At 36.5% G+C, this 26,232-nt stretch overlaps 2 protein-coding genes across 2 annotated transcripts in view; both read left to right on the top strand.

The window, feature by feature from the left end:
* The first annotated feature begins 5,535 nt into the window (after positions 1–5,535).
* Positions 5,536–10,643, top strand: LOC141835204 (uncharacterized). The gene is made up of 3 exons (XM_074722635.1): positions 5,536–5,992; positions 6,521–6,727; positions 10,232–10,643. The coding sequence occupies exons 1-3, from the start codon at positions 5,561–5,563 to the stop codon at positions 10,373–10,375; spliced, it is 783 nt and encodes a 260-aa protein (XP_074578736.1). The 5' UTR covers positions 5,536–5,560; the 3' UTR covers positions 10,376–10,643.
* Positions 10,644–11,816: 1,173 nt separating this feature from the next.
* Positions 11,817–26,232, top strand: part of LOC141835200 (BTB/POZ domain-containing protein At5g60050-like) — a 25,681-nt gene continuing 11,265 nt past the window's right edge. The window contains exon 1 of the mRNA XM_074722631.1: positions 11,817–12,519. Coding sequence (XP_074578732.1) covers positions 11,947–12,519 — 573 coding nt within the window. The 5' untranslated portion in view covers positions 11,817–11,946. The remainder of the gene's footprint in view (positions 12,520–26,232) is intronic.

Raw genomic sequence — 26,232 nt, 5'->3', positions numbered from 1 at the left:
CCTTTCAAAGACTCATAATCCTACATTATTTATAACATTTACTGTCACGACCCGGGAGGCCGTCCGAAAAATTTCGGCAGCATCTCCCCTATAACAATTCAATTTCCTTGAATACATTTTAACAGAAAGAAGCCCACACGGCCATCTACAATCTAACATACATATACAAGGGCCTACACGGCCATAACTACTCATATACGCACATGCATCAACTATAATAACCACCACTACCAAATAAAATCCGAAACCGACAAACCATACGAAGTACTCAACTATTCCAAAAGCATATGAAGGAAAACCAATTTCGCCTTTGCTGTGAGATGGGGGCAGTCCGGTAGAACTCCAAGCTCCGATGTCCTTATCTACTAACCTGTGCCTGCAACTAGAAGTCAAAGAAAGTAGACAGTTAGCCAAAGGCTAAGTGGTTAATCAGGAAAGATGTGCATGAATTTAATCTTGTTTAAGAAGCCAAAGGGAATAGAGTAGATCATAATTCTCAATGTCATTTTAAGCTCTTCTTAAAGTCTTCCTAACATAAATATATCCATTTATCATTATCTTCAATTACTACTATCTTAATTATTATACTTTATCATCCATTATGATAATTTCTCAGTCTTGATTGTTTAATCATGTCATGTTCCATTATCATCAGTATAATCTCAATATGATTAATTATCATAATCAGTGTCAACAGGTGTATAAGAAATATAACAGGAGCCAATATCATCAGAGTAAGAAAAACAATAAAATCTCATAATCTAGGCTAGCAGCGCCTCTTCAAAATATATTGTCGCATACGTTATCTAACGTACGGGCTCTCTCTCTAGCCCTCACCGGTGGAAGACAAATAAACACTGATCGCGGCCTCTGCCCTACCACAACGATATGTGGCTGGTCAAGTGCTCTGGATCGAGGACTACGTCTCGCACCATTACTCAGGTGTACGGTCCAGTACTCTGGTATATAACTTTGGTATCATAACTAGGCTCATAGTTAACACCTTTCAATATTTATCAATTTCATTTTATGTTATATATGTTACATTCTCAGTATGTATCTTCATGATTTGGTCTAAATGACCAACTTAACCAAATTAAATATTATTCATGCATTTAGGTATCACAATCAGATTTGCAGGTAAGGACAAGTATCAACCAGACAAAATATCAACAATATAAGAAATAAAAGGTCAAGCAGTATAAAAAGACAAGTATCAATAGCAGAGTAATTGAGAATATCTATTTAAATTTTGAAACCACCCTTTTCCATTTTAAATTCCCCAGATGAACCCATGTGCGAACAACAAATATATCAATTATTTACCCTTTAATAATTTAATTATTTTAACCCTGTTTCAATATTTTAAAGATCATTTTAACCCCCTTTTTAAAACAATTATACACATATAAATATACATATATCCATTTAATATTTATTTATTCATGCACAAGGAAGATTAAGAGTCCAAGGATAGAAGGTACCCACTTGATTGACGAACCGTTGCATTAAGAATCTCTCCGTACCAATCAATGTCCTGAAATTTACAAATACAACACTACTAAATATTAAGGAAAATCCTAATTGATCCTAAGGTTAATCTAACTCAATTAAATTCCCGTTAATCTAAGTTAATCCTATTCCAATCAACTCCTCATTTATTAATCCAAATCGCTAATTGATTAATAATCTAATTAACCTAGATTAGTTCTTCTTAATTAATCATCCGTTTAATTAAACCAGCCTTAATTAATTACTAACCTTAACCTACTTAATCAATTTATAACCCTCTCTTTTACTGTGATCCTCGTTGGCAGCCGGCGGTAGGGGAGGTGAGGGCTGAACAGGGGTTTCGATTTCCTTCCTCGCGGCGGTGGGCGGAGTCGAAGATACGGGCAGCAGGGCATGGCGGCGGTGGCGTCGGGCAGAAGAAGGGCAGAGCAACGGCGGCTGTGCAGCGGCGATCAGGGCAGAAGGCGCTGGCTCCGGCGGCAGGTGACGGGCAGAGGAGGGAATCGCGAAGAAGCCCACGCTGTGGGTGGCGGAGCAGTGCGGCGGCAGTTGGTTTGCGGCGGCAGTGGCGAGACGGAGAGGAGAGGAAAGGGTTGATGCCTCGACTCCTCTCCTCGCACGACCTTTTAAAGGCTGCTTCCCGATGTTTTCGCCGGTGGACGCGGCACGGGCGACGATGTCCGTCGGTTGCGCGAGACGCGGTCGCAGGTGCGGACGCGGTCGTGCGGCGCAGAACGAATCAGCGGCGGCGGCAGTTATTTTGAGGAGTACACAGTAACTTCTTAAAAAGGGGTTTGGGTTTGGGTTAAACCGGTTTAAAATTTAGGGTTTGTTCTAATTAGTTGATTTGCTTGGTTTACTATTCAAACGAACTCTGATTTGGCCCAAACTAGTTTTGTTTGTTTCGTCTTCTCGAGACGAAATTTCTATTCCAATTTATCACAACTCGTTTCCATCATAATCCAAACCAAATTAATTTAATTTAGTTCACATCAATAAAAAATATATATATAAAATAATAATAAAAATTCTCGAATATGACATTTATTGGAATAAAAATTTGATCCCCAAATTTACTATCTACCTACTATAGTGCGAAATTCCTTAGTAATTCAGATTTGGAATAGAAAAATAGAATTCTTGGGACCTTCTCACCTTAGCTCGAGTCCCTACATATCTTCTTACAACATCATTATCTATCATATTATTAATAGTGGGATAGAGTAGATTTTCAAATAAATCCTCAATGAGATCTTCAACCTTTTTATGTTCGACCTCTTGAAACTTTTTACCACAACTTTCACAACACGGAGCCTGTCTTAAACAATCATAACAAGTGAGTGATGACTCCCATTCCTCACGTGGAGGAATTTTATAGGCAGAGTCAAATAAAATAGATAAAGCTAGGCAATTCTTAAAGACATGGCCATCAGCACCACAAAACGCACCATAGTCATCGGCATACAACACAGCTAATATTACTTTTTCTTTTTGGAGTAACCTCTTTATATGAACATCCATTTAATCCTTAAGAAAAAATATTTTGAATTTTCTATATTTAATTTTTTTTCTTTTCGAAGTCTAGAGTAACTAAAATTGTTAATCACTAAAGTTATTAGCAACAATCCCTGACAACGGCACCAAAAATTTGATAGAGTCACAATTATGTGACCATCGTCAAGTAATAAAAAGATATCAAACCACATAGATCGTTGTTAGCTATAGTGATGTCACAAGGCTAGTATTCTAGACTCTGAGGGGAGTGAAATGGTTGTGAATTTTGGATGTGGTAGAGCAAAAGAGATTGACTTGGGGATTTATGGATGAGATGGATAATCACAACTAGGACTTTCCCTGCCTAATCTCAACTAGGACTTCTTCTTGTCCGATCTAATCGGCTAAGAATTCTTGCTAGCCTTCTGGTCAAACTGACTTGACTAGACTTCACTCACATCCAAATATTAGGTCATGTTTGGATCAACCCTTGGTCAAACTGATCAGACCTAGGTATATTGTCAAGCATCGAAACTTTGAGGATAAACTAGTACTCCTTGCACCAACACACTAAGCCCCGAGCTTACGATTTGCCTTACTATAGACCTGGAACACCAAGCCCTGAGCTCGCGACTTTGTCTTACGACATGCCTGGAATACCGAGCCCTGAACTTGTGACTTTGCCTTCCGACATGCCTGGAATACCCAGCCCCAAGCTCTCGACTTTGCCTTATGACAAACTTGGAACATCGAACCCCAATCTTGCAATTTTACCTTACGACATACCTAGAATACCGAGTCTCAAGCTCGTGACTTTACCTTACGACAGACCTAAAACACCGAGCCCCGAGTTCCCGATTTTGCCTTACCACAAGCCTGGAGCCTCGAGCTCTCAGCTTTACCTTACGATAAGCTTGGAGCACCGAACCTCAAGCTCGTGACTTTGTCTTACGATAGGCCTGAATCACTGAGCCTTGAGATCGTAACTTTGCCTTATGATAGGTTTGGAGCACCGAGCCCCAAGCTCAAGATCCTGTTATGGCCACTTTATCCATATGTGCCAGAGCGATGATACCTCATCAAACATAGTTCAGTTAGTCGGAGTACGTCTCTTTCGACTAGACTAATTGAGGATGCTTGTGATGTAGCAAAAATCTATTACCTCCACGTGTCATGCAAGCTAAAGTTATAAAACTGATTCATTTTTAAGATTAGGAAACTCTAAAACTGTTTCACCCAAAGAATAAGGAAAATATTTTGAAAAACATGAATAATAAGAACGTGTATATCGAAACAGAATCTTGTATATCTAAATATTTCCTAAACGGACGTTAATATTTCAGAGATCAACTCTATAAAAGGTTGTCCATACCTATGGGCACAGGTACACACACATCATTCTAAATTTTCCCAAGTCATTAAACTTCTTTTTATGCAAAACTCTTAACTTAAGCGTTGGAGTGACTTGTTGGGACCCACCCCTGGCGCCATTCTAACTATCTTTTTGAGTAATTTTCAAGTTTCTTCATCTTTCTCGGCAATTATCTTCATGGAGTGTGCACGTTAACAGTTCGTGAATTGGTGGCTTGATCATGGACGATGTATTGGCCAAAACACATATTTAACATCATACTCAAGTTTTCATAGAGATGTAGCAATTCTTGTCGATACTTTACAATCAGACCATGTAATGTCCAATCTTGAATATTTAATAACACTACTTCTGTAAAAAGGTGGATCCGCCACCTTAGCGGCCCCACACGGTCGGCCCCACGACCATCTGTGAGGAGGTAAATCGAGAAAGTGCAGTTGGTTACGATGCAGGAGGGTATTGCCTGGCTTCGCCAGGATTCGAACCCTTGCCCTCTTCTGCAAGTCTGCTGCGTCGTAACCAACTCACCTATGCACTCGAGTTCTCATGGAGATATAACGGTACTCACTGAGATGTTATAATGGGATTCTACAATGTGTTCTTTTTGGGAAACTTAGCATTAATATAATAGTTTGATTAGTCAATTCATTAAATAAGTATAAACTCTTTTTAAAATTTTTAAATCTATAAATTTTTAAAAATAAAAATAATAATAATCTTAAATCTCACGAATCGTGAATCAAATCATAATCGATGATTTCAAATTGTGAATCATAATCATCTTTAAAGATTAAAGTTAAGCATTGATATTCTTGAAATTGTTGAGCTGATGATTTAGAATAATTGAACTATTAATTTCAAACCGTAAGATCTATCTATAATAAAATAGGATATTGTTATACATTATACATAAAATTGAGATTTTTTTTACCCGATCAACCAAGCCTACTTGTGATCAACTACAAGAACGTTTGGTTGGCTTCGATCCTTTTGGCTGCCAGAGACTGTCGACGATATTTCAATTAAGGATATTTTAAAGAAAATGGTGAAAAAGAATTAAATTAGTATTTTGTGAAAAAAATATATTTGTTTTGGATTTTTTAAACAAATAAATATTTAACAGGATAACGCGATCCTACCCGTTCACTCCACGCTTATCGTGGCTGACGAACTTGTGCTCGAATGGCCGCGACGATCGCGAGGGGCGGCGTGGGGCTCTTCATCTCCGCCTTCAACGCCCGCTTCGCCGGAAACAAGAGGATTTCCAGCGCCTCCCGCTTCCTCCCTATCCTTCGTTCCCATGGCAGCGCCACCAATCGTTACTCCTTCCTCCGTTCCTCGCCCGCTGCAAGAGCATACTGTTCGGAGCCACCCCAATCGGCGGTCAGTGAGGCTGAATCCTCAACAGTGGAGGAGGGAGATCCTCCGAGTCCTCCTACTGACCCTCTGCGAGAGGCTGCAGATGCTCTTGACATTCGGGTCGGGCGCATCCTCAAAGCATGGAGGCACCCCGAGGCGGATTCTTTGTATGTGGAGGAAGTGGACGTCGGTGAGTCCGAACCGAGGACCATCTGTAGTGGGCTCGTCAACTACATTCCGTTGGAGCAGCTCCAGGTTTCGTTTTTTTTTTCTATTTAAGCCCTCGTTCTACAATCTATTATTACCTGTCATGTACTATGTTTGCTTAAATGCTTATATGAGGTATATCTCTAACAACCACGAGAATGCAAATTTTTTAAAATTTTTCTCTTCCTTTTATGTGCAAAAACAGATTATTTGATTTCAAATTTCTATTAGGTCTTAGTAAATCAAGAGTCGTTCTTCCCGTGGTTATTCCCCCCTTTTTGGTGAAACATTAGTTTCTATGTTGCTAAAGCTAATTTATTTCAGACTCTAATACAATAATATCGGATGAAGTGAACACTAAATTGTTTTGAATTTGGACTATTTTGCTCCTGAAATTCTTATGACATTCTACACTTCTGAATAATGAAACTAAGAGATTTTTGTGGTTTCATTTTAGCTATTACTCTTAGATTTCTTAGCTAGATTTGTTAGTGCAGGATAACACTCTCTGTTATCTTTATAAACTGTGATTTTTGGTTTTACAGGTACTAACATAATTATCATATTATTTAGCAGGACACCAAAGTTGTTGTTCTTGCTAACCTGAAGCCTAGAAACATGCGGGGTATCAAATCAAATGGAATGCTTATGGCAGCTTCTGATGAACCTCATGAAAATGTCGAGCTTCTCATACCCCCTGAAGGTTCAACTCCTGGTGAAAGAATTTGGTTTGGCTCTGAGGAGGACAGAGATAAGCAACCTGATGCTGCTGGTCCTAATCAGGTAAGCACCTTTGAAATTTAAGATTTCTAAACTTATCATATATGCATTTATTTATTTTTTAGCCTTTTAACATCAAATCATGTTGGAGTATTGTGGTCAAATCTTGTTGGAGTATTGTGGTCAAATCTTGTCTCTCATTATTGTATTATTGTAGTAATACCAGTAAGTTATCATCTCTCTATTGTATAGAAAAATCGATGCAATACAAAATGCCACACCACAAAATAAATTCCAACAACTCAATTCACTGAAGAAGAAATTTATTAAAAATGAAAGATCATCTAATACATGAGATCCTAATTGCTTTTGTAGACTTGAAGTAAGGCCAAATCATCAAAAATAGCCAATCTTTTCTCTAAAAAAATATAACCAACTTCTAAAAGATCCAATTTATCTCTGTAAACTATGAAAAATTTTTCACAACTCTTAGAAATTCTAAAAAAATATTTTAAAATTCTATTTTAAAAAAAAAATCTAGTTTGAGTCTCAAATTTTTGTTGTGTCATTCTCCTGATCAAGGAGAATTTACTCCAAACAAGTTGTCAGCCCTTTTCTTTAATTGTTATTTCCCAGCATAACTTGTGGTAGAGTTGTTTAGAGTATGGTTTCTTCAGTATCTTTTCGTGAATGACCTCTCCAATGAGTGAGAAAGTGATGGATCTTTATCTTTGCTTTGTTTCTTGAAAAAACAATCTTAGTTATTATCTTCTTTTGACACTCTTTCCTATTATGAAATAGTCGTGCCATCTTTCTTATCTTGATCCTTGATGAGTCAAATCTAATTTTAGTTTTATTTCTTTTTTATCACCCCAAATGTTGTGACTAATCTAAAGGTGGATAGCCTCTCTATGGTTCTATCGTGACAAAATCAACTTTCAGAGATGGAGGCTCAAATGTCTTCCAATAGTTTATTTTACTCTATAATTTGAAAGTTCATCTAATGTTTATATAAGTTGGTAAATCAAAAGTATTAAAATTAATTTTTCTCACAATAATAAATTATCATCCTTGTCACCTAGTTGGTCATCATGAGTAGCACAGACACCAATAGCAACATCCCCTTATCGCATATCTGCTCCCAATGGCATACCTCTGTGATCTCCTCTTACCTTGAAAACTTTGATTAGGTCAGCTATCTACATCAAAGCAAAGTACCAATCAAACAATGAAGCACTTCTTCTACCTCCAAGAAGCTTGTCACTTCCTTCCAACCCAGGCCATTGTTCCAACCTCAATAAACTTCTCTAGCATATCTGGCTTGGGACAGCTAAATTGCTTATCTATGGATAGTTTTCAAAATCAGCAGATCTCGATCTAGTTGAGGCTGATATGAACTGGATTAAAAAATTTACCATGATTAAAATTGAAGACAAATAGATAAAATTACCTATGAATCTAAACAAATTCAATCTCCTTCTTGTCTGTAATAATAAAGTGAAAGATGCACAAGAGATGGGACGGAAACAGAACAAAGTCAGATATTAAACAGGTGTTTTGATAACGATAGGGGTGTTTTAATGGTCAGAAAGAGCTCATCCTGGTGTTTTAATGGTTAGGCTATTAAAAATCATTATGATTTGATATGAGAGAGAGAAAAAAAAATGAAACTGACAATTAAAGTAATACAAAAATATAAAAAGAATATCCTATCAAAAAAAAAAGAATGCTGGTGTGCTCAAATTTTTTTTCAAACATGATAACTTTTTTATGAAGTAAAAACAAGAAATGAGAAAAAAATATTACCAAACAATAAAAGACAGATATGTCGAAGACGATAATTTTTGAATTTTCTATAAAAATAGTTAGTATTAAACTACACAATATAACTCTAAATTATATAGTGAGTAAATAGGTTGTTCTTATCAATAAATAAGAATTTTACCAACTGAATACTAATCAAAAGAAATATCTAATTATATTAATTATTTTAGTACAATGTATAGAGTAGAAAACTATAACAGATTATTTCTTCACGTTTTAAAGTTATTAGAATCCATTTTTGGTTGCATCAAATTTTTCTCTTCCTTTTGTTTCATCTCTTCCTTAGTCTAAAATTATTGTATTTTCTGATTCTGACCCTACCGATTCAACCAATCTGATATGGCACTTATATTAAGATTTACTAAATCAATCGATCCTGGCACCGATATCAATTTTGCAAACTATGCATCTACATAGGACCTAGTCAAGTCTAAGCCACATGAGACCACACATGGCCAAACCCAAGTGTTGCCAAAGTGGGGAGTAATTTAAAAGGAAAAAAAACAGGTTTCAGAAGTTGTGGATTAAAAGGAGAAGGGTGAGCATTAAAAAAAAAATAAGTGGAAGGCAATTTAGTGAAAAATTGCAGATGTGTGAGCATTTGTTGAATTAAGTTACTTTTTCTGACATGGATCTTGAAGCTGACAAGTAACAATAAGACAATATATCTTGAAAATGTTATTTTTCTCTACTTCTGCTTCAAGTTGAATTGCCGTTACACTCCTTATTCCTTTATCTCCTCTCCTCTGTCCACTGATTGTAGAATTAATCAGATTGGTTTCTCTATCTTCTAGTGTTTATTCTTTCTATTCTCGCAGACTCAGGTTTCAGTAATTTATTCACACTCTTTTAGCATCTTTGTTCTCTTCTATTATTCCGTAGGAATTTTTCTCATTCTCCCTGATGTTCTCTTTTCTCTCCTTTAAGAGTATGCTTTAGAAGTAGAACAGCACTCTCTATTTCATTAAGTTTCTCCCCATATTTTCAAACTTCATACTCCTTTGGTATCTTAGGTTTGTGAGGGAGTGAAGGAAGGATATTGTCCTATGTTACCATCAGATGTCGTGATTTGCACTCTATTCTGTGTCACAAACCAGACATGGTCAGTGTCTGTACTCAAACTTGAGGATTGCTATGTTTGTTTTCTATATTGTTCCAACATTGTTTTTTTGTTAAATAATAAATGATTTTAGCCAATTATTTCCTTTTCAATAATTAGAATTTTAAGTGGAAAATTTCTGTAGTTCCCAACATCGAATCTCCTTGCAGTTTCCATTTCCATGTATTCTATTTTCCAAAAAAGCTTATATTTTACTAATATGCTCTAACGAATCTAATGCAGATCACCACCTAAATTGCCCTGTAAATTTCCACTTTTCTGTCAACATTTTCTTATGCCCAGTTACTTATCTGGGATGAAATCATTGTGTTCGATGTGGGATTCTTGACCATAGTTATCCTAATTTATGAGTTCATATACTTTCACTCCCCAAAAGCTATCAAGATTACATTTAATGCTTTGCACCTTATTTTTGGATCAGTATTTAAACTGTCAACTGATTTAACAAAAGCCATAGCAGCCAAATTAGCCTTCCTCGCCCAAATAACTTCAACTACATTGGAAGCTTTTAACATTGCCCTAATAAGTATGATCTGCTAATGCATTTGTCTCTGTGAGAGACGCATGGAAAAATGGAATGCTTTTCTTGGGCAGCTCCTTGATCATCGTTTGACATACCACAGGTCCAAAAGAAAAAGATATGGGAGTCTGTTCAGCCGCACCTAAAAACAACAGACGATTGCTTGGCTGTTTTAGGTGTGAACCCTATGAGAACATCTGCGGGCGTGGTTGCATGCAAGAGTCTAAAGAATGCACGAATATCATGAACTTGTTACACTTTGGCTACAGCGTCGGAATCCATCCATCGATGAGTATGTGGCTATTTAGTTCCTTAAGTTCGATTTGCTCCAAAGTTGGGGGATTTTGTGGAGAATGTTCTATGTTCTTTCTTTTGCTGGCAAGTCGCAACTATGATGATGCATTAAGAATCACTGAGGAATAATACTCTCGTGACTCGGCGAAGCTATTATGATGCTATTTGTTTCCCCCAAAAATGAGAAGATAATAATAATAATCATCATAACTTGCTGTCAACATTGCGCATCAAGATATCATAGTATTATTCTTCTCATGACTTGCTCTTGGACTAGGAATAAGTTTATTCGTGTTTGGCCGGGCATCGCCTATACGTTGGCCTGGGGTATTTGACCTTGCTAGCTTGGCTTATTCAATTTTTTTTTTTTTGAATTAAGAATTTATAAATTATTAAAACTCATATCTTAGAGTAGGTTTTCTTTGTTCGAGTTAAATATGGAATATTTGCATGGAATCAATTTTTGAGATAGATACACCTCTTTATGTTTTTTTATTACCTAAATATCTGATTCTTCGAATTATTAAATTATTGGATCATCTATGAAAATTTTTTATTTACTATCAGCCCAAGAATGGCTTTAGCATCCTGTATACTCTTGTCTAATCTTAAGACTTATTTTCTCATCTAAGACTTCATGTCCACGCACGCTGAACCATGACGTCGACAGTCTAATGGAAACATGAATTGTTGGCATCATTCGCCATGATGGGTAAAATGACTTTATCGGAGAAGTGTTTAGTTGAATCAACCATTAAAACGTTTTGGTGAAAAGTAATTTGGGTTGAGTAAACGGATCTAGTCCAACGACTAATTCACCAGCTACCTTATAGAAACTCAGACCCGTTAATATAAGATTTGGAGACAAATAATTGGTAGTTGCCAATAACGCTATTATTTATCCATAGAGAGGTTCAACTACCACAAAGAAAAATGTATTTCGATTATTAAAAGATAAAACAAATCATTTTCTAATGCAACAATTATTCCTTCTGCAGTTGGACGTTATTATTATTGTTTTACGCTTTACATCCTGTAACAGCTAACTTAAGCTGCCGGCATCAATTATATCGATTCGTCGATGTTGCTATTAATGTGTTTGTGTTATCATATCTCCACTGAGGATCAAGATCGCGTGCGGCGGGCCACACGTTGCTGTCGCCGTTACGCATTAATTACGGAAATTACCAAAATACTTCTCCAGTTTAATATATTTTATACAATATCACTTTTAAAATTTTATTATTATCAATTTATTTAAATTATTTTATCAAGTAAAGTCTTTAGAGGTACTTGAAAAGCGTCGAAAACTCGTCGGGGGCATTTTAAAAATTACCCCATTCATTAAAGCGGAAAAAGAAAGAATAAACTATCACCTCCCGATGAATATTAATTCTTCGGTGGTCTCCAACGTCCGGCTTTCAAGTCGTCGTTGCCGAGAGCGAGTTCGAAGGAGGCGCTGGATTCAACTCGGTACGGCGGTGCCAGAGGAGCATCCGATTGCCGCGCTACGGCTCTTTCCAGATGGAGGCAGTGGCGGAGAGCTTGTTGAAGTCCGGTGAGGTCTCCGCCATGATCCGCCAAGGCTTCATCTCCTCGCCTCGCCTGTCTCCGATCTCTTCTCCTCCGCCGACACCTCCAGCTACTGTCTCGGGATCCTCCGCGGTCGCCTCCGTCCCTTCTCCACCGCGTCCTTCGTTACCCGCGCCCAGGACCACCACACTCTTCGAGATGATCACCCAGGAAGCCGGCCACCGTCGTCCCCCTCTGCGGCCCCAACAGCTCGACCTGCAAGAGAGAATTGCGATGATCCTCGCTAGTAAAGGCCCCAGCGACGTGAAGCTCTCCGTAAGCTCCGGCAACGGGATGCGAATCCGGATGGCAGCGCACCGGCAGGTGCTGACGGCCCGGAGCCGTTTCTTTGCGGAGAAGCTGGTAGGGATATGTTGCAGACCGGGTAGCCGACCGGTTGTCGTGGAGATCTGCGAGTGCGATGACGCAGAGGTGTACGTGGAGGCGGTGGGGCTCATGTACTCCGACGATCTAAGGAGGATGCTGGCCGGAGAGAACGTCTCGAAGGTCCTTGGCTTGTTCCAGGTAAGTTTGATCAACTTAATATTCTGCTCTGTTTCTCTAAATCTTTCACTTATAAGAATTCAAGTCCGTGCCCCTTTTTCTTTTTCACTTTGCAATCAACCAACTTTCGAAGCGGAAATTCGCTCTTTTGGAAAACAAACCCAATTAGTTGGAAATTGGAATTTTAGCTTAAACTAAATGCACTGATACCTCCTTTTTTTACCCTCCAGTTAATTGCTCGTCTTGGTTGGTGTAGATGAACAACGATTAACGCTTTCCATTAAGAAAAATCACAATGCAGCATTGCTCTGCATAGTGCAAGGTTTCATTTATTGCCTGTTTATTTTTGTGTGCCAAGTAATACCCAATGAAAACCCAGTGGTATCATCCCATCGCCAAGTCCCTGCCAACTTACAGGTGAATCTTGATGGTTGCAGTCTTGTTGTGTAGCAGTTTGATCGAAAGTTCAAGTAGCATGAGATCGTTTACTCCACATAACCTGAGTTTATCAACAGCTAGGAGGACAAGAGGGTTATTAAGTGAAGATGACAAATAAGTATGCTGAAGTAGCTGAGAAAAACTGAAACACAAATGTGGAATCTGAGTGAATAGTTGACCAAGGCATTAGATCAAGGATTTTTGTTGGAAAGGCAAAACTTTTTTGTGTAGTGATCCTTGATACGAGGTGTCTTCAACAGTTGCACATGTTGATATATTCTGATCAATCTGGATGATTTCCCCCTTGAATGCAAGACCTGACCTAGGCTACCCTGGGGTTCAGTTAAAGTTTTCTAAGATGCTCTGTTTAGGGCACCTTGTCTTTAGAGATAAAGAAGGGTGTGAGCTTTTAAACGTCATTTGCCTACTTTTTTTTTAAAAAAACATTTCCTATAGTTTTGGTGGATGGAGATGGAATTGTGAGAGCCAATGATCCTTTTAGAAGGGAAAATCAAAATATATGTTGAATTAGTCGATGTCACTATGGAGTTTTATGGTGGCGAACTCAATGGAGTCACTTATAGATCATATAACTTCTTTTATGTAGATCTTGATTCGACTTTAATGCAATAGACTGCTTCGTTAGGCAATTCTTCTTGCAATTTGAAGTGCACCAATAGAGGATGTCCTCCCAAGAAAGATGCCAATCCTAGTCCTTTCACGACAACCATCTAATTAAGGTACTATGAAACTGAAAGAGATGGGCTAGTAGTTAATGTAGAATGAGCTATTTGTCCATGTTGAGTTTGTTCGACATGGTGCTAATATGGTGCCTTTGAGACTGGTTCAATCAGAATTAGCAATCATCGATCTGAAAGTGTGTAGTTGCTTTCCTTAAGCATAAATCACCCTCGCTCAATCCGTCTTCATTAAAATTATTCTAAGAGATGAATTAGATTGATGTTGTTCTATGACTAGCACTTGCAAGGAAGAGCCCTTGGTCCATCAAATTAGAGTCAATGTACCTAAAGTCCGCCTGCTAGAGTGCACAAATCTAGTGGTTAGATTTTGTCTATAGGGAGAAAGAAGCTACTATACTATAGAGAGGAGACCTTTTTTTTTTGAAATTTCTTGATTCTAATTGATCTGAAGTACGGATGGCAATGGGTCAAGTACTTGGATTTTTAGGTGTCACACAAATATGTACCTATCTAAATGCAGATTTGGATGATAAACAAGCACTGCACCTACTGATACCCGATTGAGATTCGTAAAATACATAGATATATAAGGGTAGCCACAAGGATTTGTAAATTTTAATAAACTCAAATTTTGCTAGTATCCAATTATTAAGATAATTAGGTGCTTGAACTTGCTGAAGGGGGTTAGCTATTTCCGAGGATTCTCAATTATTGGGTATCATAACCATCTATATACATAAGTGATTCTTTTCTAATATTTTGTGCACCACATCCTTTGAAAACTTCAAATCAACGACCCAAAAAATCCAATGGTCACTACCTTGGTTTGTTTGAAACTATTAGCGTATGCTAGTTTGCTTAGATCAGTTGATTGAAACCCACTTGTGCAATCTATTAGCAAATCCATTGTCTTGCATGGTGGCTTAGATGGAGAGTGATATTTTATATAAATCTAATATGCACTCTAATGAAATGATACATATATGTAAAGTGCACTAACAAAGTGTCATATTGTGTCTAATATGCACCTCATTGTGACTTATGTGCATCATACATGCCATGTGTGTCTTATGGGTACTATGTTTCTGGTCATTGTATATATGTGCTTATATAAGTTGCCATGCACTAAATTGCATCATGCTTGTGTTGCACATGAATCTACTCATCTGGTTTACATATGACCTATATAATTCCACCAAATGGCTCCCACAAAAACTCTTTTAAAAGTAACTTGTTATAGACATAACTATAATTAAATGGCTCTATCTCCCTCAAGAGATAGATGTGAGACTAAAGTTTTGTATGAGTCCTCTTGTTCTATCTCTAATTTTTGTATGAGTCCTCTTTTTCTATCTCTAATTCTTTGAAACCCGTTTATGAAACTTAAGTCTTGAAAAAAATATCCAGCAGTTTACCACCATTTTCAAAATGAATTTTTTGACAAAATATATTTTCAGACATTGGGCGAGCTTGTTTATCATATATATACCAATAAATGTTCCACGATTTAAGCTTTAGTAGATAATCTTAAAGTCATGAAATTGAAATTGCATAGTAGACAGTTTTGAACTAGCTATGTTCCTACTCAACACTCTTATGGTTGTATGCCCATATTTGACTGTTAGGATCTAACACTTGAATCCTTTGGAGGTCACACTCTTACATTCATATACTAAAGGTGTGTTTTCTATGAGGGAAGGAAACATAGATACAGATAAGGTGAGATAAAGATTTCTCTAGTGACACTTTCACTTCGTTTCTTTAATTGAAATTGAAAGGGAAAGAAAAGGCTAGTGAAAATTTCCCCTAGGTTTTCTCTAATTGCAACACTTACAATGAAATTCAAATCCAGACTTTATAACTTTAAAATTATTTTCTTTTGTAGTATCTTTTTATTTATTTGTTTTAATGTTTTTAACAAATAAAATTTTGAAATTTGAGTTAGGATCTTTGAATCCTTTGGAGGTCACACTCTTAATTCATATACTAAAGGTGTGTTTTCTATGAGGGAAGGAAACATAGATACAGATAAGGGAGATAAAGATTTCTCTAGTGACACTTTCACTTCGTTTCTTTAATTGAAATTGAAAGGGAAAGAAAATGCTAGTGAAAATTTCCCCTAGGTTTTCTCTAATTGCATTTGATTTGGATGATAAACTACTTTTACTTACAATGAAATTCAAATCCAGACTTTAGAACTTTAAAATTATTTTCTTTTGTAGTATATTTTTATTTATTTGTTTTAATGTTTTTAACAAATAAAATTTTGAAATTTAAAATTTATCTCCTTTCCATTCCCTCAAAGGAAACCAAAATGAGGGAAATATTTTTTCTATAAGTTTTTTCTCTTCCCTTTTTTATTCCTATCTATTTCCTTCCCTAGTAGGAAACAATTTTAAAAATATTTACTATAGATAGCCATGGGTTAGAATATAACTTTACCCTTGGGATAATAACTTGGTGCTTGAATTCACATTTTATATTATTGTTAGTTATTAAACTTACAACATGATGTTTTCATTGCTCTAGTTAAGTTTCCATCATTCGACAAATTAGTTAGGAGGCTTTTGACCCATCCCACATTGTTTGGATATTACTTCTTATAAGACCCTCTGTTAGCAAATCCACCAAAGTTTTGTTTAAACAATAATAAAACATTCTGAATTTGGTGCACTGCATAGTTGAATAATGCTAGCTTACCGAGTTAGGGGCTAAAATGAGGCCTTACTTCCATATACATTACAAAACAACGTGTCTTATATAGGTGTCTTAATCAATATATGTAGACTTTTCATTGTATAAGTCCCTTAAACCATTCCATTTCCATTTCGATGGTTAACGATTCCACAAATTCCAATCTCACAGTCAAATTCATAATAAACATGTGCTTCTTGGAGCCTAAAGACATGGCTCCTCACCAAGGTTGAAAATCCATTACTAATGGATGAAATGATCTGCGAGATTGGTTATCCAAGTTACATTTAGGTACTCCTATAGCAATGTTGGAAAACTGCCATGTCTATGATGTAGTCCATTGTCCCTTCTATGCATTTTCTAACCCTATTGATTGCATTCAATAGATATGTCTTGTATATCCACTAAACTTGTCCACTGTAGATATGATATTCAACCTAGTATCTCATGGTATACATCAAAAAACTAATCAACTTGCATGCTTTTCTAATATATTATTTTACCACTATATATTAGTAGTTTCAGTGTTGAATCAATTGAAATACTAAACTGTGCATGATCATAAAAATCAACTTTTTTAAGCATGTTCTCAATACAATGAAATTAATGCAATATGATATTATTTCTTTCTTATGATAATAATGTTAACATAATTAGACAAAATATTATTTCAATCATTTATGATCCAGTATGTCACTGACTCTCTTTTATGCTAACATTATTAGACAAAATAAATTTAGTTTCGTTAAGTTTTATCTAAAATAGTTTCAAAATTAAGTACGCCATTGATATACAAGCAAATAGCATCTTCTTTCCTTAAAAGCAAAATCCTATTATAGATACATTTATCAAATTTATTTATCTAAAATAATTTGATAAGAAAACCATATTAAATTTATCGTGTCATTATTTACCACTTTGCTTAAAACTATAAAGAGGCCTTGCTTTCTTTATAACTTGTGTTCTTTTACTGACACTATGAAATGTTTTGGTTGAGCCATGTAAATATTATGTTTTAAATAATCAATTAGGGATGTGACTCTTTATGTCTACTTGATGAATCTCAAGCTTGTATATGAAGGTCAATGCTAACAATAATCTAATAGAAATGATTCTAGTTAATAGAGTATATCAAAGAAGGTAGTTCCATCTTTGTAGTGTACCCTCTTTGTTACCAATTTAGCTTTGTATTTTTCACCACTATCCTTTGTGTATCTTTTCCATGTGACTAGCCACTTACAATTAATCATTTGCACCTCAATGGTAACTTAACTCTTGTTATTCAAAATTTATTCTTTCATCATTAATAGCTTCTTTTCAAAGAAGTGCATTATGAGATGACATAAACTCCTTGAAAGTGGCAGGATGAATTTCTATGATCATGTCAATGAAATTTATCAAACAACCTCTTCATTATTTTCTTCCACCTAGAGCATCTAAAAGTCTGTTCATTATACGTTGGGTAGTCTCAGATGTTTACTTTTCTGATTTTTTAATATTTCTTCTAAGTTTCTTGAATGGATACTTTGGCCTCTAACTTTGGGTTCCTTAGGCTCCATGTGAACGCCCCTTGATATAAAGGTAAATCTAATCTCATTAAAGTCAGCATCCCTTGATCCAATAACTTTATTAAATTCTATCGAGCCATTATGCTTTACGAACTAAAATACCTTGCTATTTTGTGTATCTAAGGAATATAAACTCTATATCTCTTTCACTAAGTGTAATCCTTTTAGGTTTTGGTAGTCTAATTGCTGCTCTTGGTATCCCCAAACTTTTACATAGTTTAGGGCAGGCATTCAGTTCTCCTAAGCCTTCTATGAGGTTTTTTTCTTTTTGGTACAAACTTAATTCAAAATATAATAAGGTTTCACTTTAATTTCTGTGTGCTATATTCAAAAGGATAACATGGTACTCACCATTTCTCATTTTATTGCATTGCCACATTGATTCTCTACTTTTTTATATTCTAAATTATTTATGACTTTAATTTTAATGTTTAGGGTAATCATTAATGAATGGTGAAATATTTCTTATTTCCTGCTATAGGTTTGGCATGCAAGCTTGTCATGCATTCTATTATAATTAATATGTTCTAATCTACCTATCAAAAATTAAGGCATTAAACAAAAATATTACCTTATTGATATTAATCACATCACTATGTGTTGGCTAATAAATTAAATCTTGTTTTTGTCTTAAAAATATTTTTGTAATTATTTTAGTTTTTTTACGAGCAATGGATGTATTTCTTGTATCAACTACATTAGAAGTTAAGTCAAACTTCATCTTGTCATGCATTCTATTATAATTTGCATGTTTTAAACTACCTACCAAAAATTAAGGCATTGAGCAAAAAATATCACTTTATTGATATTAAGCATAAACAATCGATCATGATCACACATGTAGCCATGCTCATTACAAAAGTTACTAGATATTAATTTGTCCCTAAATTCAAAACATACAACATTGTTAGTGCAATTAGCCTAAAGTGGTTGGGTTCGACTGAGATGTTTTGATGTGTAACAAGGGTTTAAGTTAGGTTAGCTTGTGATTCTAACATATATGTAGGAAATAATCAAATATATTATCTTTCTTTGTATAAAGCCAATCATGGGTGCAAATAAGGATATAATCAATTAGAGTGATTTGATAGAATAATTTATTTAGGAAGAATAGTTTTATTTATTTATTTATTCCTTTTTTATTTATTAACTCCCATTGTAATTATAAAAGGGTGTCTTGGTTCATTAATAAAATGAGAGAGAATTTTTTTTCTCAACTTAGTTTATAGGGCATCAGAGCGAGGCTTCTTTCTGTAAACAAACGCGTGGTATTCTTCTCGTCTGAAGACAACGATGATGCCCGTTGGTTCAACCATGTCCATCGATTCTTCCACTCAACCCATAGCTAGAAAAACTTCTGTTGCCTTCTCTTCTTTTTCTGGAACTGATGCCTCATCCTTGTAAATTACGACCCATAAGTTGAACGACCATAATTATTTGCAATAGGTCCAGTCTGTGAAGATAGTTATCTGTGGAAGTGGTAAGTTGGGTTATCTTACGGGTGATTCTTCTCAGCCCACATCAAAAGTGATGCATTGTGCCAGATTAGACTGGCAGAGAATTCAATTGTGCTTGCCTGGCTGATTAACTCCATGGAACCCAACATAGCCATCCATCACTATCTCTGGTTCAAGACGACCAAGGAGGTGTGGAACGCAGCTTGGAAGATGTATTCTGATTTGGGCAATACTTCCCAGATTTTTGAATTACAATCGAAGCTGAAAAAATTAAAACAAGGTTCAAATTCTGTGACACAATACTTCTCTGATCTTCAAGATCTTTGACAGGAACTTGATTTATTTCTTGAATAAAATTTAATGTGCATTGATTGTAGTGTCAAAAACCGCTATAATATTGAAAAGGAGCATGTGTTTGATGTTTTGACCCGTCTTAATTGTAATTTGGATAAAGTATATGGTTGTATTATTACACGTGATCCATTTCCATCTCCTGAAAAAGCTTTCGCAGATGTCCAATAGGAAGAAGCTCGTCATAAGGTCATACTTACCAATGAGATTATTGCACCACAATTCGTTATAATGCATGTTTTAGATTTGGTTTCCACCAAAAGTTTCATACCCAAGTCAGTGTCAAAATAAACATTTTTGGTATGAACACTACAACAGACCAAGTCACACTAAGGATAGATGTTGAGAAATATATGGAAAGCCAACAAATTGACAACCATGAAAAAAGAATGAAGGTCGTGAATATCACATACTCAATCAAGCCAAGAAAAATTTACTGTCACCAGTATTTCTGCTCCCTTTACCAAAGAACATATTGAACAATATTGTAAACTCAACCAAATGACTATCAATGTTTCTTCCAGCTCTAATGTTAGTTCTTGCTATTAGATTTGAGAGGTGTTCTAAGGCAATCGTTTTATGGTTATACTATTTATTGGATAAATAACAATTTACTATTTGAGTACATATTTTCTATTTGTTTGATTGGATCTTAAACTCAAATACTGAATGCCCACAATACGATTCATAGCATGAGAAAATTTGTGATTGGATCATAACTCATGAACATCTCTACATGTGCAATTATGAATGTATTAAAATTATCCTCAGTCGAGAAATTGATGAGCACGGACGTCATCGATTCTGTTGAGACTAGCACGTTTAAACTCCTTAGTTAGCTAAGCAACTGATCTCACGGCTGGAGACATTAGATGTTGAGAGTTAAACGTGGATGTTGGTTAAAGGTAATCAGTTCATTGGAGTGACCTGCCTTGAGACTTCATATGGTTCTATATATATGTCAATAAAGATCTCAGTGCAGCTTAAATGCGAGTTTTCTTTGACTTGCGGTATTCAAGTCACCTTAGTCATGGAGGCTTTTACTTTGACATCTTAAGCAAACATCTCCGAAGAGGTATGGACCCGAGATGATTGGGTATAATTCGAAGTGTCCGAAGGTGTTTGAATAACCCACAGAGGATTCACCGCTCCTTGGAAAAGGAGACGTATATCCTACGACCGCTTGTCAGGATTGTTACTAAAAGTCTTTCGCTAAAATATTATATGTTAAAAGTACGATATTCTTAGACATATGTACAAGTAACTTAAATCCACAGGACAAGAAAGCTAGCTTAGGCTAGGTGTGACGTAGTCAACCTAGTGGGGACTGACACAAATAGACCATGTCCTGAACCAAGCGGGTATAAGACGTTGAAAGGAACAAGACACGTTTAATTGGAGCTATTCATCGACCTCACTAGCGTTGCACGTGAGAGGGAGAAAAACCCTAGAATCGCATCTCGCGATTTAAGGAGAGGTTGGTCGCGGTAACCGGGTGATGGCGATCTAGAAAACCTAATCGCGTGAGGGAGAGCGCGACACTGGTGAGGGATGATCAAGGCGATTTGAGGGATGGTTTTGAGGTTCCAGAATAGGACATCTTCTCCGGATGAAGAAGACGGTTTCTCCGATGGTGAGGTCGTTGTCCGTCGGCCTTTGGAGCTTGCTATCTGTCGCCTTTCGAGCCACGACGCCTTCTGTGGCTTTCTTCCTCGAGCCAACGCCCTGTTCCTCTTCTCAGCCTGCTGTGTGCCGCCGTCTCATCGCCAGAACGGAGATCGCGCGACAAAATGGAGGACAAAACAGAGGATCCCGGTGATGTCTTCTTCCTTTCCCTCCGCGTGTGTGCGCCGCCATCGCGTGCTCTACTCTGATGCTGGTCGAGTCTGTTCGGCTGATCGCTTGTTCTGTTTTAACGTCGGCCGCCTCTGTTCAAACACCCGAACACTTGAAGTTCTTCAAGAACTGAGCATGTTGCGTGAGATTGAGGAGGAGATCAGAATTGGGTTTCTCCTGTGATTGGGATTTGATTTTGTGTCCAAAGGTGAGCTTTCGTCTTTCATGTGGGTTGTCGGTTTTCACACTTGACTGTGTTCAGTCATCGGAGATTAAAAATGATCGCTATCCAATCGTTGTCGAGCAACCTCGGTCGTCTGACGACCATCCATCATCCTTTCGGAAGCTTGTGAAGCTTCCGGAGAATTTTCCATCAATATCGGAAAAGTTCCGACCACTGTCCTAAATCGGCGGTCAAAGGTTGACCACCAAAAACTGCACCGGGAATATGATTCTCGATGATAGTTAGAAAATCCCCAGAACGATCGTGACAAATGTTGTTGCGTGATTTCCAAAATAAGGCTTCTCTCGAATCGATCATTATCAATCATCGGCTAGTACTGACGATGATGACGTGGCTCGTGGGTTCGAAAGCTGTCCAGACGAGAGCTTGGCATGGATCACCAGTAGAGGCGGGACTTCGAAAAAGGACCGCTCGATTGATGCCAACACTGCTCAACGTCATCATCCGCGAGGTACACTTAGAATAATCTTTTATTCTAAAAATTTTAATTTTCTGTCATACCTTGTACATGTTATTTCCTGCTTTACATGCGTGTGTTGTGTAATAATTAGTCTTAATTATTTGTTTATTTCCGCTGCGCATGTTTGCGAAACGTGTAAACACGCGCATTATACTAGGATAATCCCAACAGTGGTATCAGAGCCTGATAGTGCCAGACCTATGCGTAAAATGATTTTACGTTTAATAGTTAGTCATGAATCTAATTTAAGAAATTTTAAAATTTAATTTAGAATTTCTAATTATAGAAATTTTTTAATTGGTTAGGAGATTTCGTATTAGGAAATTAATTTCCTAAATAATTAGATTTTCTTTATTATAAATTTTATTTCCTAAAAGAAAAATATTAAGATTTAATTTTAGAATTTCTAATTGTAGAATTTCCTAATTTGTTAGGAAATTTGGATTAGGAAATTTGTTTCTTAATTTATTAAATTTTCTTAATTAAAGATTATATTTTCTAAAATAAAATATGTGATTAGATGTGGAAATTTATTTCCTAATCTAATTAAAGAATTTGATTTGTGAAATCGGATTCTTAACTATATTTTATTAAATAAGATTTACAATAACTATGGCTGGAAATAGTCATAATTAATTGCTTTAATTATGTCATGCCATGTCATATGCCATGATTAGTTGCATTAACTATGTCATGACATTTATTATCATGTCATGTAGATAACTTATTGTTTGCATGAAAAGAGGATGAGACCTGAAAATCCCTTACAAATAATTAAAGCTAACACCTTCCGCTAATATGGTTAGAACCGGAGTTTAATTTCTTGCTTGGGTTGGACTCTCTCCAAGCCCGGCTTGAAATTAAACATGTTAGAACCATTGAGATATGATTTCATGATTAACGGACTGACTTTAACTTGAAGCGTTGATTTGTTGGACTCTTTCCAAGGTCAACGTGGGTAGAGGTAAAGTTGGGTGTTATACATATGATGTATACGTGTTAATGCTTTAACAACCTGATATTTATGCGAATATTCAATTAATTGATAGCATAATATGATAGTTATGTATACGTGATGCATAATCGGTATTTGATACTGTTGGTTATATTTATTAGAAGTTGGTTATATTTATTAGAATAAATCTCCTAGAATAGGTCCATAAACCTCCTATATAAAGAGGGGCTTGTATCTCTTAATGTAATAAGATTGACTTATTATTTCGTAACATGGTATCAGAGCGGCAAAATTAGGGGTTATTTTCGGCGCCGCCTTTCTTTCGGGATTTCCTTCTTCGCGAGTTTATTCCTAGGCGCGCGAGAGAAACAGAGAAGCCTCGCGACCTCTGCCTCTATCCTTCGGCCGAGGCTCTCTTCCACGCGCTCAGCCTTTGGGACTTCGTCTGCGACCTACGCGTCCCAGACATCGCCGCCGAATCGAGCGCTCAGCACGTCCGCTCCAACCTGCTCATCGCCAGCGTTGGAAATTAAGTTTTCCTTTTCCCTCGCACCGACTTCGTTTCTCACGCGAGCGCATCAACGACTGCGATCTGACGCAATCCGGCGGAGGCGGCACATCGCGAGCAGAGCAAGCTTTTGTATAAACATCTATTTTGAAATAATATGAAATGAGAATCACATTGGTCAAATGTCTGCATTTCTTATGTAATGCAGTTGTCCACTTAATTTATATTGTAGATAACATGGTGTGTGGTGTCACACAGAAGATCATGTTATCGGTTCCTTATAAATTATAAATAGTAGCTCACAACCAAGATGGATAGGGACAAACTATTGGAGTGGTTGTAGTGTAATTGGTATTAGTTTATCTTGACTATTAAATTACACTAGTACACTTTGTGTGTATTGAGCAGGACCGTATGAGGTCGTTCGATTTATACTGACTATATAATCGAACTAGACCTCAGTTATTATGGATGTGCATGCTCTTAATCCCGATATAATAACAAGCACATATACTTAGTATGTATTTCTTTAATTCATCAAAGGGTGAGATTTATTCGTTAAATCAAGAGGTCCGATGAGTTGGGAGATAATGCTATGTATATGGTGTGTTGTTGATTATAGAAGGAAACTGTGTCCTAATATTTAGGTTGATGATGTCCCCTTGAGGAGCTCATAAGGATTATCATGTAAACCCTGCAGGTGGACTTAGTTCCGCATGATAATAAGGTTGAGTGGTACTACTCTTGGATTCAGAAGTTAATTAATTGAGTTGTCAGTAATTCAATTAATTGACGGACATACGATATCTTAAACACAGGGAGATTAATGCACTCATGATAAGAAGGAGCCCATATTATAATATGAGATTGGTGCGGTAGTTCAATAATAACCCTTTAGTGGTATGAGTTATTATTGATGGACTTGAGTTGGGTGTTCAGGGAGAACACAGGAAGCCCAAGCCCATCAGGAGGCCAAAACCAATTCCTCCTCTAGGTCCCTGTTGTAGCCTCTGGATAAAGCCTCGTATCCACCTAAGAGAATTCTGTAAGAATTTCGGTTAGGAAATTCTGTTAAGAATTTTGAAATTCTGTTAAGAATTTTTTTAAAAATTCTGTTAAGAATTTCTGTTAAGAAATTCTATTAAGAATTTTTGTTATGAAATTCTGTTAAGAATTCTATTTCTTCTAAATCGTAAACAAAATTTTGATATGATTTTTTCATAGAAATTTTGTTAAGAAATTTTGTTAAGAAAATAACAAAACTTAATAAAGAAATTTTGTTAAGAAATTAACAAAATTTTATTAAGAGATTTTGTTAAGATAATAACAAAATTTAGTTAAGGAAATTTATTAAAGAAACTAACAAAATCTTATCAAGAGATTTTTTAGATTTTTTTTAACTAAATCTGGATAAGAAAAGTTTGTTAGATTCTTTCTAAATTTTCTAAGATGGCAAAGCTATAAAAGGGAAGGATTAGGAGAGGCAAAGACACACAATTTTTACCCTCTATAATCTCCAAGAGAGGGCGCCACCTTGAAACAAGTTTCTCCTTGTTTCTTCAAGATAGGGTCGGCGCCCCTCTTCACTTTCTTTTCCCTTTTCTTGTGCTAGGGCCGGCGCCCAAGCCTCCTATCTTTTCCCTTGCTAGGGCCGGCACACAAGGATCCTTTCCTTGCTAGAACCGGCGGCCAATAAAGGAAAAAGAAAAATAGGAAGGAAGAAAAGAAAAGAGGAAGAAGAAGAGGAGTTTCTTCTCTTTTCTTCTTTGGCCGTTTCTCTTAATTCTTTTCCTTCTCCTAGCTTTAGGTGATGCCACCTTAAAGGATTCTTTCCTTTGATAGGGCCGGCACCCAAAGAAGAGAGGAGAGGATAGGAAGAGAAGAAGAGAAAGAAGAAGAGGAAGAAGAAGAAGGAGATAGCTTCTCCCTTGAGTTCTTGCCATCGGATTGGAAGATTGGATTAGAAGGAATTTGGTGGAGTCATCTTGGTAGATCGTTGCCCACACAACATCCAAGAAGAGGAGAGGAATACAACAGAAGATCAAGAGGTCTTCGGGTATGTACAATCATCTACACAACTTACAAAGAAGAAAGGTACAACTATTTCATTCCGCTGCATAGTTATTTTATTTTTCTTTGTATGGATCCTGAATACCAACACAAGAGTCCAATGATCTTAATGCATCGATCAAGTACCTAGTTGATCGAATATGAGATCTGCTTGATAAGATTCCGTTTTTGAAAAATTTTTGTCCGGCATGAATTAAACGGAGCAAAATTTCCAATTAATTTGGCCACACTTCCCCATATATGATCTTATCAGGTCTGTTATGGAGGCGCTAGCTATTCTTAAGTGGAAGACTGTTATTTTTGAGGAAATACATGCTCTCAAACAAATAATACCTGAAATTTGGTAAAATTACCATAAGGAAAAAGTGTCGTTGATTGCAAATGGATTTATGGTTTAATTAAAAGCCACAAGGCTCGCTTGGTGGTCAAAGGTTTTACTCAAATTTATGGTG

This window comes from Curcuma longa, chromosome 9 (genome assembly GCF_044706935.1).
Source record: "Curcuma longa cultivar G26 ecotype Majalengka, Jawa Barat chromosome 9, ITB_CL_G26_1.1, whole genome shotgun sequence".
NCBI classification, from domain to species: Eukaryota; Viridiplantae; Streptophyta; class Magnoliopsida; order Zingiberales; family Zingiberaceae; genus Curcuma; species Curcuma longa.
The sequence above is the reverse complement of the archived record's forward strand: the minus strand, read 5'-3'. Positions and strand labels throughout refer to the sequence as shown.